This window comes from Mirounga leonina, unplaced genomic scaffold (assembly GCF_011800145.1).
Source record: "Mirounga leonina isolate KUSES-001 unplaced genomic scaffold, KU_Mleo_1.0 Mir_104, whole genome shotgun sequence".
Lineage (NCBI taxonomy): Eukaryota > Metazoa > Chordata > Mammalia > Carnivora > Phocidae > Mirounga > Mirounga leonina.
In genome coordinates, this window is record NW_023270231.1 from 22,842,096 (window position 1) to 22,858,210 (window position 16,115).

A 16,115-nucleotide genomic window follows, 5' to 3' on the forward strand; every position below is an offset into this window, starting at 1 on the left:
CCGTTTAATATGGTTAAATTTTATATGATGCTTCATACTCTCAATGCTCCACCCTGCGGTTTGGCCTTTTATATACTGCCCCATTTGCTCTGGGAAGATAGCTCAAGCCAGTGCAAAAGGCTTTCTAATCTAACATGAAAATAATGAATTGTGTTTATAATTGAATTGTTAGCCGATGAAGACTGCTGAGAAACGCAGTATGCATTTCAGTAGAGCAGTATAACATATAAAATTATGTCTCCCAAAGCAAAATAGCTGATTTAATGCGCTCCATGAATGTATTCCAAAAAAGCTTGACAACTTAAAATTATATAGACATGGCAAGTGGTTTCCAGAGTAGTATTTGTGTTTGAAATGAATCAAAGAACCAACTTCTTTGTATAGGCAGCAAGGCCTTAATTTCTGTCTAGGTCACTGATATCCACATTGCCTATCTCCTGAACCCCAGTGTTTATAACGTTCACGTGACAGTCTAACCAAAACCATTCAAACAACTTTTTTGTCAATAGTCCTCCTCCTCCTTCATGAGCTGAGACTGCAGTGTTAAGTCCTCACTCTTCAGATTCATTTACTGGATTTTTAAATGTATCCTTTGATCCTCTGAGCTAAGTGTAACCATTCAGTCTATAGCAAGGGTAAATATGTAATTATGCCTTGCTAGGTTGTGGTGCAGTAAAAAAACATTCAACCTCAAATCAGAAGACCTGAGTTTTAGTCCTATCTCTTGCTACCTGTCTAATTTTGAATGAGTCACTTAACCGCTATGAACAGAGTCTGGTTAGCAGATAAATAAAGAGAGTAGCCATTTCAGAGAGCTTTTGAGAGATTTAAATGAGATAAGTAATGAAAACACTTCTTATACTCGGAGTCTCCGCTACTACTTCATGTCCTACTAGTTCAGATCTCAATTATTTTTTTCCTAGAGAGGCTTCTGCCTACTGAATTTCGATCTCCATACCTGACACATGTTAACCAATTTACACACCCTACATTTCGGAACTGTTCCCCTGTTCTCTACCTGCTCTGTCACAACCTTGGTTTAGGCCCTTGTTGTCTCATGACTCTTGAAGCTTTTTAACTGGGCTCTTTGCCTTAAGTTTTCCCCTCAGTAATCTGTCATACTCTGCTGCCAGGGTTACAACCTAAATGTGATTATACCACTCTCTGTCTTAAAATTATTTAATAAGAACTATTTTGACATGACACAGGGGTTACATCAGGGTCTCATAACTTGCCATGATTAGAGAAAAGCAAGGAGAGCAAAAACAAAGACGGAAAGGTCCTGCTACTAGGATTCATTACCGCCAACAAACCAAACAGATGAAGTGCCTGATAGGACTGGATGGAGGTGACAGTTAGTGACCCACCTGGGCCTTCTCTGGTGAAGCTGCATTCCTGGCTTGTCCAACACGCCAGCCCTTCGTTCTTCCCCACTGTTATTCCTGGAGCTCTGAGAATGAAGCTCTGCAAGCAGGAGAAAGAACCCCTTTTAGCAGACATACTAAAGACTAGATTCACACGTAGTCCATCTTTTCTGAGTATCAAAAATCAGACAATGGAAATAGAAATACATTCTTCAAAGTAGTTTTCATAAAGGGCCAAAATCAAGAATGAAATCCTGCCTGCCCTCTTCATGTACAATGAAGATTGAGCTTTATTTATTTATATTAACCCTCCCTTCCTAGACTGTTAATATAATCTGGAGTTTTTGATAACATTAAGGTTAAATCACTATTTAAAAGTGTTCTATCCCCTCCTTAAAGGATGAGTTATATATCAATATTTAATTTTAAGGGTCATATTTCTGAAATTATTTTTACTTATTTAACTTTATCTATTTTTCCCACTCACTGTCAGCCTTTTACCACTAGGATTTCCCATTCTTAAGCTGTGACATACTATTCATTTCTTGGTTGGTTTGAGTACATTCTAAGTATGGACACAGGCGACCTATTTCATTAGGTGAGCCCTTGTTTATGCACAACTCTAGGCTAGAATAACATTTGTCACCATTCATTTTCCCCTGAAAAGCATAATGTACATTTTGTCTGGAAATAGGCTTCTGTGCCCACAGTTGTTTTTTTTTTTTTTTTTCCTAATTCCCACTTTAAATCTCTAAATGTTGCTATGCTATTTCCTAACTGATGTTCAAAGCCAGTCTACTTTTTTTTTTCTATTTTATTTTCAATCCAGAATTTTTTAGGCATATCTTTGTGATTTGGCAGCCAGGATAGAAAAGGCATCCTCCCTTGTCTCACTGGCCACCTTTGGAAACTGTTGAGGTAAATCCTCCACTTTTACTCAGAGAAAAGCCCTGCTATGTGCAGCTCTGCTCAAATGTGCTGGTGACGGGTCTGCGTTTCCTGAAGGCCTTCCATTGATTATTCATCGTTCACACGCTCAGTGCACAGTTCCTGCCTCTCTGAGTTTGGATTATCCATTACATTAAAGTGGAAAACCCATATATGCCTGCACTAAATTTTAAATTAATTTTTGGCTTCTCGGCTTTGGAAAGGTTTTCCTTCATTTGAATTCCATTTTGTTCATAACTTTAACATCTTTAAAGTTCCTTTCTTTTTTTTTTCTTTTTTGTAGTATTACAGATTTTTCCCCTTGATTCTATGTTTCTTTGGTTGTTTCTTTCTTTCTTCTTTTAAAAAAAGATTTTATTTATTTATTTAGAGACAGAGCGTAAGTGGGGGGCCGGGCAGAGGGAGAGAAAGAGAGAATCTCAAGCAGACTCCCTGGTGAGCACAGGACCCCAGGTGGGGCTTGATCCCATGACCCTGAGATCATGACCTGAGCCGAAATCCAGAATCAGACGTTAACCAACTGAGCCACCCAGACATACCCTGGTTGTCTCAATGGGAATTAGTAGTGGGTCCCAGTTTGCCAGTTTTCTCCCTTCCAAGCAACTTTTGTAGTTAACTTCCTCATCATGGATTTGAATTATATTTTTGTATTTTAATCTCTTTGCAGTCTTTTGTTTTCTTACCATACTACCTTTCGTCTCAGTATCAAGGCTTTCCATTGTCTTTTCCTCTTATTTGGTTTTATTAAAGGTGCTTAAGAGTTATAAAAATATCTTCTGGTCCCTGTAAAAAATCATTTTCAGAGCTATGATCCTCTCTGAGTATTCAGACTGATATTCTCTTTAGCTCTTGCTTTAATATTCTTCACCTTCTATTTTACTTACCTCATTACCTAGGAGAAATCTATAAAAACTTGGTATTTTAAAATAAGAGGTTTGTATTCACAGCATACATAACAGAGTTGTTAAATGCTGCAACACTCAACATGCACTATCATCAGGGACCTTCCTATATTCTTCCTACTCTTTGACATTTTTTTCTTTTGAGGAGAAAATGCCCTCCAGTGTTCCCATTATAGTGTTCCTCCTCCTCCCTACCTCCTACACACACATTGCCACAGTATGGTTTTCTACCCTTTTTGTCATCTGGAAGTTGCCAGATGAGAGAGATGAGAATGAAGCACAGAAATAATACTCTGGCTTCTTAAAAAATCAGTACTCCAAAGTAAGGGACTGGCTTTACTTTTTTTCTGAATCTATGAAAAACACCATAGATGGTAGAGATCATTTTTCCCCCTTTTAACTTTTGTTGGGGGCATGAGGCTAGAATTTCACGAGGTGGAATGTGTGTATTCCTTGCTGCTGTTCTTAATCCAGCTCCATCAATTTTATGATTTGTGGAAATTCCCTTTAAATTGCTACTCTTTGTGACTTCTCTTTCATTCTTAGTCTTTCATTTTTAGGGTTGTGTGCATTTTGACATTGTCAGTGTTTTCTGTTGAAATAACCCTGTTAAGGGTTGTGACTTGGAGACATTTTAATTCCATCTTTTAAAATTACAATTTGATCATTGAAGAAATCGATATAGAGGAGTAAGGAGAACCTAGGAAAACTGTCTTGAATGCTGATGTTCCTAAACTTTTTATAAGGTTGTGTAGATAGATAGGTCAGTAGCTATTTATGAAGCCTCTTATTTATTGTATTTTAGCAATCTATCATCTATACATTTATTTATTTGATATATTTTAGCTGTTTATATTAGTGTAGAAGGAACAGTGGGGCGGAGTAAGGCTAGCTGAGGTCTAGTCCAGGATCTGGTACTATTTACCTGTGTGCAGTGGTTCACATTAACTTTAAAAGTGAAAGAAAAATTTAAAGTAAAATGAATCAAGTAACTATGTTATTTTGGACAAGCCAGTAGACCTCTGCCCTAGTTTCTTTATTTATCAAATTAGGGGAAATTTTATAATATTTATAAATTACTTTATACATGTTTAATTTCATGGCACTGTAAAACCAAGTCAGTCTATTAATGATTGAGATTTGTACTGTAGTGAGTTCACAAAGAAGCTAGTGCAAAATTTCTAACCTAATCAACTTTGAATTCTTTCTATGTGCATTGATTTTTAGTTTTGAATTTTAAGAAACTCCAATTTGTAAGTATTGGTGTTTCTATTCTATTTTTGGCAAAGGTACTTTCACTTACAGAAAATTTTGCAATCAGTAGCATTGATTGAAAATAGCGTGTTTGTGTTGAAGCATTTTTCTACCATAGGAGGCTGACACTAATGGATCTATTTTCATCCATATTTTAGTGGAAGTGCCCTACACTAGTTAAAATTTTCCAGACTTAGGGCGCCTGGGTGGCTCAGTTCGTTAAGCGACTGCCTTCGGCTCAGGTCATGATCCTGGAGTCCCTGGATCGAGTCCCGCATCGGGCTCCCTGCTCGGCGGGGAGTCTGCTTCTCCCTCTGACCCTCCCCACTCTCATGTGCTCTCTCTCATTCTCTCTCTCTCAAATAAATAAATAAAATCTTTAAAAAAAATTTTTTTCCCAGACTTAAAAGAGAACAGAAGAACCAAAATCTTAGGATTGTGACGTATATTCAGGGGCAAGGGGAAGTTCTGTAAAGTCTGAGACTATACTCCTATACTCTCCTTTGCTTGACCTTATTGTGAAGTGGGGTGAGGAGTACTCTGAGAATGACTCACTGGTCATTCACCTCCGAGGGCATCTGGAACTCAGTCACTCTAAGACTTCACAGAGAAAAGTTATCAAATTCATATCCTTTGACTTTGAAGAAATAGTCTTTTTTGTAATTTGATTCAGGTCAGCATTTTCAACCTAGCCATTTCACACAGAGTATTATACCTACATCTCCTAATAGTCTCTGAAAAATAGGTTTTGCTATATTTACTTATAGATGAGTAGATTCAGACTGAGGTAGGCTATGCAAATTGCCCTATGTCATATACCTAATTAGTGACAGAGCTAAGATTCCATCTATCATTTTTCTGACTTTAAGTTCATGCTTGTAAACATCATGCTGAGTCTATCAGTTAGTCTATCAGTTCTTCTGCATGAAACAGTAACCTAACTACAATTGGATTACCAAATAAGGCACTAATTATTGCACATAACAAGCAGTACACTATTGATATGGAGATTCTTCAGAAAATCAAGACCCAAGCTCCTTCCAGCTTCCTTTTCTTCCATTGATAGTATTGGACTTTTATCCTCATTGTTGCAAGATAGCTGCTCTACCTTCTGGCATCATGTATGTTTTCCAAGCGGGAGGGAAAGGATGAGCAAAGGAAAAAAAAATCACCTGTTATCTAAATTTAATCTCTTTCTTAATCAGAAAAATAATAGCTTACCTGGAAGACTTTCATAATACACTTCCATTTGTATCTCATTGACTACATCTACATTTATGGCTAGTCCAAGCTTCAAGGGAGTGTGGGGATTCATTTTTTAAGTCAAATTTATTAAGATATAATTTACAAAATACAATAAAATTCACACATTTTATGTACACAGAACTATGACCTTTGAAAAATGCATACACCTGTGTAATCACAATCAAGATATAGAACACTTCCATTTTGAGGAGCAATGTTAACTGAGCATTTTGCTGTTTTGAACAAAACTGAGGTTTATTTCTGAAAGGAAGGAGCAGGCAATAGGCAGCATTGTCATCTTGAGGTTAAATTTTTTTATTGAGGTATAATTAGCATATAGCATTGTATTAATTTCAGGTGTATGACAAAATGATTGAATGTTTGTATATATTGTGAAATGATCACCACAATAAGTTTAGTTTCGATGTCCTTAAATAATGGTTTGGAAAAGCAACACTGGAAGTACCCTTAGGTGAGAGAAGACTTTAGTTATCTTTTTTTTTTTTCTTAAGATTTTATTTATTTATTTGACAGATAGAGACATAGAGAGAGAGGGAACACAAGCAGAGGGAATGGGAGAGGGAGAAGCAGGCTTCCTGCTGAGCAGGGAGCCCGATGTGGGACTCGATCCCAGGACCCTGGGATCATGACCTGAGCCGAAGGCAGACGTTTAATGATTGAGCCACCCAGGTGCCCCAAGACTTTAGTTATCTTTAACCTAGCTAAAAACAGGAACCTGTATAAATCTCCCACATCTATTTATGTCTCAATTTTCTAATATTTAAAAAAAAAGATTTCAAAGAAGTCTTGAATGTGTGAAAAATTGTGGTTCAATGAGTGAGATAATTTATGTGAAAGCACATTGAGATCTGTAAAGCTCTATTCAAATATAAAGAATTGTCTTTTTCCCCCATGATTAGAGGTGTTTCCTTTTGAAAATGATAATGAACTTGACTTACTGGCCTGAAATATCACAGTTGTCAAATTCAAATATAATTGTAAAATATGCTAACTCTTTATCAATGGCTTATAAATCAAGGCAATATGCAGCTCTAGGCAGAGGAATTTTACATTTGCATTCTTACCAGTTCTCTTTCAAACTATATCTCTTTCAGTTGGGTGAAAATAGCACTAAATGTCTAATTTCCTGAAACTATCAAATATATGTTCATTTATGACTAATAGATTCTTGTGTGATTTCCCAGTTATTATACAATATTTTGAGTGATAAATCTTGACAATCTTCTAATCAAACAGAAATATAGATTTTAAGAAATTACACTTTTTGTAAAATCAAATAATCTGAACTTTTGGAGTGTTTAGGAAGGTCATTTTTAAATTTGTTCTCTTTTTTGAGAGGAAAACATTCTTGAAATTCACTTCTTAGGTGCAGAAAGTTAAAAATCAAAACCTATTATGAGATTTTGGGGACACTCTAGAACCAGAGCCCTTGATTGCTTGTTATACAGAATCTATGAAGAAATGTGATCTTTTGTGGTATTTATTACTCTCAGAGTTTTGACAGAACTCTACTCTGAATTCAAATATCTTCCCAAAATGTGGTTCTTTCTTGTAGACTTTAATCAGAACCAGTGTCAACCAATACTGGTCTTTATTAAAACTAAATGTATCTGGTAATCTGGGATACTCATTAACTCTGGCCAATTTTTTCATTAAAATTGTTTATTATTGTTTTAATGAAGATCTTTGTTGTTTTGTTCATAAAATTCCTAGGTTGGATTCAATACTGGCTTTGTTGGTCCTTGGGGAAGCTGCCAAACTAAACATGGCCTGCTTGAAAGCTTTAATGGAACTAATGAGAGATTTTCTTTTAAGCATTATGTCTGTTCAAAACCAGGTAATAACAGTATATTGTTAATTTATGTGTTTTAAAAGAACTCAAGAGAAACAAATTTTATTTTTGCCACTATTTAAATTGCATATCATATTAGGGCTTATAATGAGCATAACCTTGTGATAAAAATTTTAATTAAATATAAAAGTAAATGCACATTTACCATATATCCCAGGATGGATAGATAGATGGCTATAGAGAGAGATGTCAAGATATGGAAATAGATTATACACACACACACACACATCAGAGGGACTTTAAATTTTATTAACTTGAGGGGGGAGGAGCAAGATGGCGGAGGAGTAGGAGACCTAAATTTCATCTGGTCCCAGGAATTCAGCTAGATAGGGATCAAACCATTCTGAACACCTACGAACTCAACAGGAGATCAAAGAAAAGAATAGCAGCAACTCTCTGAACAGAAAAGCGACCACTTTCTGGAAGGTAGGACATGTGGAGAAGTGAATCCAAGTTGATACTCGGGAGGATAGATGGCGGGGGAGGGGGCCTCCATCAGCCGATACTGACAAGTGATAGAGCCTCAGAACACAAAATTGGAACTTGTAGAAGTCTGCTCCGCTGAGGGATGTTGCTCCAGTGGCTAAGCGGGGGGTGGGGGGTGGGGGGGTGGAACCCTTGCTGGGACAGTGTGGTCTCGGGACCCTTGGGGTCACAGGAAGACCAAGGGTGCCTGAGTATGGCAGAGCTCCCAGGTATCGGAGCGGGGAAGCCAGCTGCACAGACAGAGCCGAGGAGCAGGCTCTCAGCTTGGGGTTGCCATAAACCATGATCTGAAAAAAAAAAAACAAAAAACAAAAAAAAACCTGTGATCCGCAGCACAGTCAGGCCACTGCTCCTCCAGCAGGGACCCAACAAGTGGCAGATCCAGGGAGATTCCCCTTCCTCCCCCAGGAGGAGTGGCACAGGAGCGCACCACAGGGATCTGCTGGGTTTGGAGACTCCACACTGAGTCATGTGCCAGAGATAGAAATGCTGGGTCACAGGCCAGGTGAGCACGGAGTGCGGCTGGAGACCAGGGAGATGGGAATGATTGACTGCTTTTCTCTGGGGGGGGTGCACTGAGGAATGGGGACCTGAGTTCTCAGCTCCTCCAGGTGGAGATTGGGAGGCTGCTGTTTTCATTCTCCTCCTCCAAAGCTGTACGGAAAGCTTGCAGGGAACAAAAGCTCCCAAGAGCAAACCCGAGCAGATTACTTAGCCCAGACCCAGCAAGGGCGGGACAATTCCACCTCCAGCAAAGACATTTGGGAACCACTGCAACAGGCCCCTCCCCCAGAAGATCAGCAAGAATAGCCAGCCAAGACCAAGTTTACTGATCAATGAGAACTGCAGAACGCCAGCACTAGGGGAATACTGCACATAGAATTCATGGCTTTTTCCCCATGATTCTATAGTCTTTCAAAGTTAAATTTTTTTAATTCTCTTTTTTGAATTTTTTTTCCCTTTTTCAACCAACATCTTATCAATCACTTTTTTAAAAATCTTTTTTATTTTTCATTTTTAGTCATATTCTATCCCTTCATTGTAGTTAACCTTATTTTGGTATATATATATGTTATTCTCTCTTTAAAATTTTGGGATACAGTTTCTTCTAACAGACAAAAATATACCCTAAATCTCTAGTGTATGGCTTTGTTCTAGTCTCCTGCCTGATCATATTCTCTCCCTTTTTTTTTTTAAATTACTCGTTTCTTTTTTCAACCAACTTCTTATCAATTCCTTTTATAAAATCCTTTTTAATTTTCATCTTTACAGTCATATTCCAACCCTTCATCATATTTACCCTTATTTTTGTACATATATAAGCTTTTCTTTTTTTAAAATTTTGGGAGGCATTTTCTTCTAACAGACCAAAATATGCCCAAAATCTAGTGTGTGGCACTGATCTATGCACCAGCCTGATCATATTTGATCATATTCTTGTTTTTTTTTTTTAATCTTTTTCTTTTTTTCTTTTTTCTTTCTTTCCCTTTCTTTTCCCCTGGTTACAGGTCTCTTCTGATTTGTTTAGCATATATTTTTCTGGGGTCCTTGCACCCGGTTAGCATTTTGTTTGCTCATTCATCTGTTCTCCTCTGGACAAAATGACAAGATGGAAAAAATCACCTCACAAAAAAAGAACAAGAGGCAGTACTGACTGCCAGGGACCTAATCAATATGGACATTAGTAAGATGGTGGAACTAGAGTTCAGAATGACGATTTTAAAGATACTAGCTGGGCTTGAAAAAAGCATGGAAGACATTAGAGAAACCCTTTCTGGAGAAATAAAAGAACTAAAATCTAACCAAGTCAAAATCAAAAAGGCTATTAATGAGGTGCAATAAAAAATGGAGGCTCTAACTGCTAGGATAATTGAGGCAGAAGAGAGAATTAGTGATATAGAAGACCAAATGATGGAAAATAAAGAAGCTGAGAAAAAGAGAGATAAACAACTACTGGATCACGGGGGCAGAATTTGAGAGATAAGTGATACCATAAGATGAAACAATATTAGAATAACTGGGATCCCAGAAGAAGAAGAAACAGAGAGAGGGGCAGAAGGTATATTGGAGCAAATTATAGCAGAGAACATCCCTAATCTGGGGAAGGAAACAGGCAACAAAATCCAGGAGGCACAGAGAACCCCCCTCAAAATCAATAAAAATGGGTCAACACTCCGACATCTAATAGAAAACTGATGAGTCTCAGAGACAAAGAGAAAATCCTGAAAGCAGCTCGGGACAAGAGATCTGTAACGTACAATGGTAGAAACATTAGATTGGCAACATACCTATCCACAGAGACCTGGCAGGCCAGAGGACTGGCATGATATATTCAGAGCACTAAATGAGAAAAATATGCAGCCAAGAATACTATATCTAGCTAGGCTGTCATTGAAAATAGAAGGAGGGGCGCCTGGGTGGCTCAGTTGGTTGAGCAACTGCCTTCAGCTCAGGTCATGATCCTGGAGTCCCGGGATCGAGTCCTGCATCGGGCTCCCTGCTCGGCGGGGAGCCTGCTTCTCCCTCTGATCCTCTCCCTCTCATGCTCTCTGTCTCTCATTCTCTCTCTCTCAAATAAAAAAAAAAAAATCTTGAAAATAGAAGGAGAGATAAAAAGCTTCCAGGACAGACAAAAACTAAAGGAATTTGCAAACATGAAACCAGCCCTACAAGAAATATTGAAAGGGGTCCTCTAAGCAAAGAGAGAGCCTAAAAGTAACATAGACCAGAAAGGAACACAGACAATACATAGTAACAGTCACCTTACAGGCAATACAGTGGCACTAAATTCATATCTTTCAATAGTTACCCTGAGTGTAAATGGGCTAAATGCTCCAATCAAAAGACCCAGGGTATCAGATTGGATAAAAAAACAAGATCCATCAATATGCTGTCTGCAAGAGACTCATTTTAGACCCAAAGACACCCCCAGATTGAAAGTGAGGGGGTGGAAAACCATTTACCATGCTAATGGACACCAAAAGAGAGCTGGGGTGGCAATCCTTATATCAGACAAATTAGATTTTAAAATGTATAAAGTGCCACATACAACAATTGAGCTTTATATAAAAAAGATTCTTTTATAATATAATATGGGAAATTGTATTTCATTGGATTAATTTATATTCTGTTGATTACTAAGGAAATTGAAAAATTGTTCTCTATGTACTCTTTAGCTATTTGTATTTTTTATTCTTTGAGCTAGATTTTATGCTATCTACCCATGGAAAACCTGTTTTTTAATGAGTACATTTTAGAAATATTAGTTGATTATGGTTCTTTAACAACTCTATAAAATTTGAAGATATTTCTTATCATAAGTACAGTATATAGTTTTAATTATGACAGAACATACTTTGATTATCTAATAACTATTTTCTCATTTTAGGAAGAAGGCTGCAAGGTAGATGATTTTTCCTGGGCCTGGAATGTAGTCTACATGTATACAACAATTCTTGCAGAAATCTGCTTGTATGCAACCACTTCTAATTTGCGAAAAACTGCTTTTACTGGTTTCTGTGTCTGTAAAAGTTCACAAAAAGATATTTTACTCATGGATAAATCAGAAGAACCATCAGAGTTGAAGGAAACAAGTATTTTAGGTCTTTTGGAATATTTCTCTTCAAAAATGTCAGATAATTGTAAGTAAATTATTTCTCAACTTGTTGAGAAATATTTCTTAAATGTCCCTGTCCACATATAGCAATAAGCCTTTTATTTATTTTATTTTATTATTTTTATTTACTTTTTTTTAACCTACAGTGTTTTATTCATTTCAGATATATAACATAGTGACTTAACAATGCCATACATCATGCAGTGCTTATCACAAGTGCACTCCTTAATCCCCATCACCTATTTCATCCATCCCTCCACCCATCTCCCCTGTGGTAACCATCATTTTGTTCACTTTAGAGTCTGTTTTGTGGTTTGTCTCTCTCTCTCTTTTTTTTCCACTTTGCTCATTTTTTTGTTTGTTTCTTAAATTCCACATGTGAATGAAATCATATGCTATTTGCCTTTCTCAGAATTATTTTGCTTAGCATTATATTCTCTAGCTCCATCCATGTCATTGCAAGTGGCAAGATTTCATTCTTTTCTGTGGCTGAACAATATTTCATTGTGTATATATACTACATCTTCTTTATCCATTCATCTATTGATGGACACTTGGACTGCTTCCATAATTTCACTATTGTAAATGATGCTGCAATAAACATAGGGGTGCATGTATCCATTGAATTAGTGTTTTTGTATTCTTTGGGTAAATACCCAGTAGTGTGATTGCCAGATTGTAGGGTAGTTCTATTTTTAACTTTTAGAGGAATCTCCGTACTGTTTTCCACAGTGGCTGTACCAGTTTGCATTCCCACCAACGGAGCACGAAGGTTCCTTTGTCTCACCAAGACTTGTTGTTTCTTGTGTTTTTTATTTTAGCCATTCTGACAGGTGTGAGGTGATATTTCATTGTAGTTTTGATTTGCATTTCCCTGATGATGACTGATGTTGAGCATCTTTTCATGTGTCTGTTGGCCATCTGGATGTCTTCTTTGGAGAAATATCTGTTCATGTCTTCTGCCCATTTTTTCATTGGATTATTTGTTTTTTGGGTGTTGAGTTCTATAAGTTCTTTATATATTTTGGATACTAGCTCTTTAATGGATATGTCTTTTGCAAATACCTTTTCCCATTCTATAGATGGCCTTTTAGTTGTGTTGGTTGTTTTCTTTGCTGTGCAAAAGCTTTTTATTTTGATATAGTCCCAATAGTTTACTTTTGCTTTTATTTCCCTTGCCTCAGGACACATATCCAGAAAAATGTTGCTATGGCTGATGTCAGAGACATTACTGCCTATGTTCTCTTCAAGAATTTTTATGGGTTCAGGACTCACATTTAGGTCTTTTATCCATTTTGAATTTATTTTTGTGTGTGGTGTAAGAAAGTGGTCCAGTTCATTCTTTTGCATGTAGGTGTCATTTTCCCAATACCATTTGTTGAAGAGATTGTGTTTTTCCCATTGCATAGTCTTTCCTGCTTTGTTGACGATTGATCATATAATTGTGGGTTTATTTCTGGGTTCTCTATTCTTTTCTCTTGATATATGTGTGTATTTTTGTGCCAGTACCATAATGTTTTGATAACTATAGCTTTGTAATATAACTTGAAGTCTGGAATTGTGATGCCTTCAGTTTTACTTTTCTTTTTCAAGATTGCTTTGACTATTCAGTCTTTTGTGGTTCTATATAAATTTTAGGATTGTTTGTTCTAGCTCTGTGAAAAATGCTGTTGGTATTTTAATAGGGATTGCATTAAATGTGTAGATTGCTTTGGGTAGTATGACATTTTAATGATATTTGTTCTTCCAGTCTATGAGCATGGAATCACTTTCCATTTCTTTGTGTTGTCTTCAATTTCTTTCATCAGTGTTTTATAGTTTTCAGAGTACAGGTCTTTCACCTTGTTGCTTAGATTTGTTCCTAGGTATCTTACTTATAGATGTAGTATTTTGTCCATGTTTTCTCAACCCAAGTGGACAAGAAAATAGATGTTTCTGGTTGTGCAACATATTTAAAGATTTGATCTGCAATAGAGGATACACATATCAAAATTGCCTCTTTCACAATCAGAAGTCAATCTGATTTCAATGACATCAAACTTCTTGTACAAGCCATAAATAATACTGTGTAGGCATTGTCAACATGATTACCGGGGAAGATAAGTGTGTCTTTTTGGAAAGTGACTTAAAGAACCTGGAGCTGCCTCTGTATTTAATTGAAAATGATTTTTTCACATGATTTTATCTTTCAAGTGAATAAATTTTTAGAGTGAGAGAACCAGTCTTAAGTCGCACAGAATTGTACTTTAATTCTACAACTTATATCTTGGAATCCTAGGTCAATTTATTTAATTTTGCTGACTGATTTCTTTACCTGATAATTATGATAAGACTGCTATTCATATCATAGGGCTTTTTGTGAGAAAAAACTATGGAAACATATAAATAATTGGCATAGTACCTTGTGCATAGTAAAGGCCCAATAAATGTTAATAGATGTTATGGTTGTTAATGTGGTTGTTAATATTGTTATAATGAGAAAACATCAGTGAGGAAGGATTTTTTCCCCAAACATTAGATGTACAGTTTATATCCTCAGAATCCTACTTTATTTATGTATAAAGGTATAAATGACAGTGAAAAATATTTTTAAATGGTATATATAATATATAAATAGTCTCTTGTGAATGAGTCAAATAGTGTTCTTATGGACCATATTTATATAAAGGCTTTAATATGAAAAAACACTTAAAATCATAGTTTTGTGAAGGCAATGTTATAGGAAACTATAACACTGATCTGATCTGATATGGGAGCAGAACTTAAAGAATCTAGAAAAATGGATGACTACTTAGAATGTTCTGTTTTCATTCTGAGGTTTTGTGTCAAACAAATTTTTCATAGAGTCAGATATTTATTAATTCTAGAGTGAGGTCTCTGCCCAGTGACTGAAGTGCTGCCTTTTAGTGGTTTTGATTGGATGGAAATTTCTATGTATGCTTATAAATACCAATTATACATTTAACATTTGCTACTATGGACTTAACTGTGTCTCCCAAAATTCATTTGTTAAAACTATAACCCACAATGTGACTGTATTTGGAGATGAAGTTATGATGGTAGGGCCTGATATGTTTGAATTAGTGTCCTTATAAGAAAAGACACCAGAGAGCTCACTTTCTCCAATATCTGAAGACACTGAGAAAGCAGCTATCTAAAAGTCAAGAAAAGAGCCCTTACCATAAACAGAATCAGTTGGCACCTTGATCTTGGAAATCCTAGCCTCCAGAACTATGAGAAAATAAATTAATTTCTTATGTTTAAGACTCTAAGACTATGATATTTTGTTATGGCAGCCCAAGGAAACTAATATACCTCCCCAGAGTGTTGTGATATAGGCAGGTCTGAATATGCTCAAATGCCTAGTAAATCCTTATTTGAAACACAGATTTTTATAGCATAGTCTCTATTTTGTATTTATTTTCATTTATTTATTTACTTATGTACTTATTTATAAGTTTTTAATCCCAGTTAGTTAACACAGTGTTATATGAGTTTCAGGCGTATGATATAGTGACAGCATAGTCTTTAGATGAGACAATTTTGAACTGGAAAAACATGAGGGAAGATGATAAAAATTAATTTATTTAAACACACAGAATTTTTGCTTTATCCCTGTTGAATTCCAATTTTGAGAAATATTTTGCCTTGATGGGTCATAAAGGATAACAATAGTTAACATTTATTGAGCTCTTACTATATGTCAAGCATGAGTCTAGGCTGATTCATTAATCATTACAACAAGACTATACCTAGATATTCATACTGTCCTCATTTTATAGATGAGAAAACTGACGCACTGAGTTTATTTGTCCAAGGAAATATAGTTAGTAAGCAGTACATCTGAGTCTTAACCTAGGCAGTCTGGCTTCAGAGTCCATACTAACTACCTCACTATACTGAACTAACTAAATTAATTAACCTACTGAATGAAAAATTTTAAAAAATTACCCATTTGCATTTTGAAGAATGTGAAAAAGATGACTTTGAGGAATTCTGGCAGTCATTATCCTATAGCACTGTTTATAAAAAGTATTTTCATAGACTCTGTACATGGTCCTTATTTCTAATGTAAATTCTTGGGCCTTGTTCTAGAATTTTGGATCAAAAATCTGAAAAGTGGAGTGTAGGAATCTGTATTATTAAGCCTAGAGAAAACCTAGCCTATAAATTTAACTGTTAAACAAGCTGGTAAAACATAGAGGAAAATACCTTTCTTACTTGTTGTTGCAGACCTTTATGCATCTATTCGGAGAGTATTTATATCAGATGATTTATATATAATTTTACAAAGAGGGAAACGTAGCTTTGTGTTGTACACTATATTTGAAATGCCATATTCTATGCTCCTACTTTGGTTTTCAGAGTACCAAAATGATAGGCTTTTATCAAGCCTTGATTATCTGGAAACTGTGTTGTGAAATTAA

General features: G+C 36.1%; 1 protein-coding gene across 1 annotated transcript in view; it reads left to right on the plus strand.

Annotated features, from left to right (window-relative positions):
- Positions 1–16,115, plus strand: part of TMEM232 (transmembrane protein 232) — a 244,369-nt gene that overhangs the window by 66,463 nt on the left and 161,791 nt on the right. The window contains exons 9-10 of the mRNA XM_035012307.1: positions 7,448–7,571; positions 11,461–11,713. Of these exons, the coding sequence (XP_034868198.1) occupies positions 7,448–7,571; positions 11,461–11,713 (377 nt within the window). The remainder of the gene's footprint in view (positions 1–7,447; positions 7,572–11,460; positions 11,714–16,115) is intronic.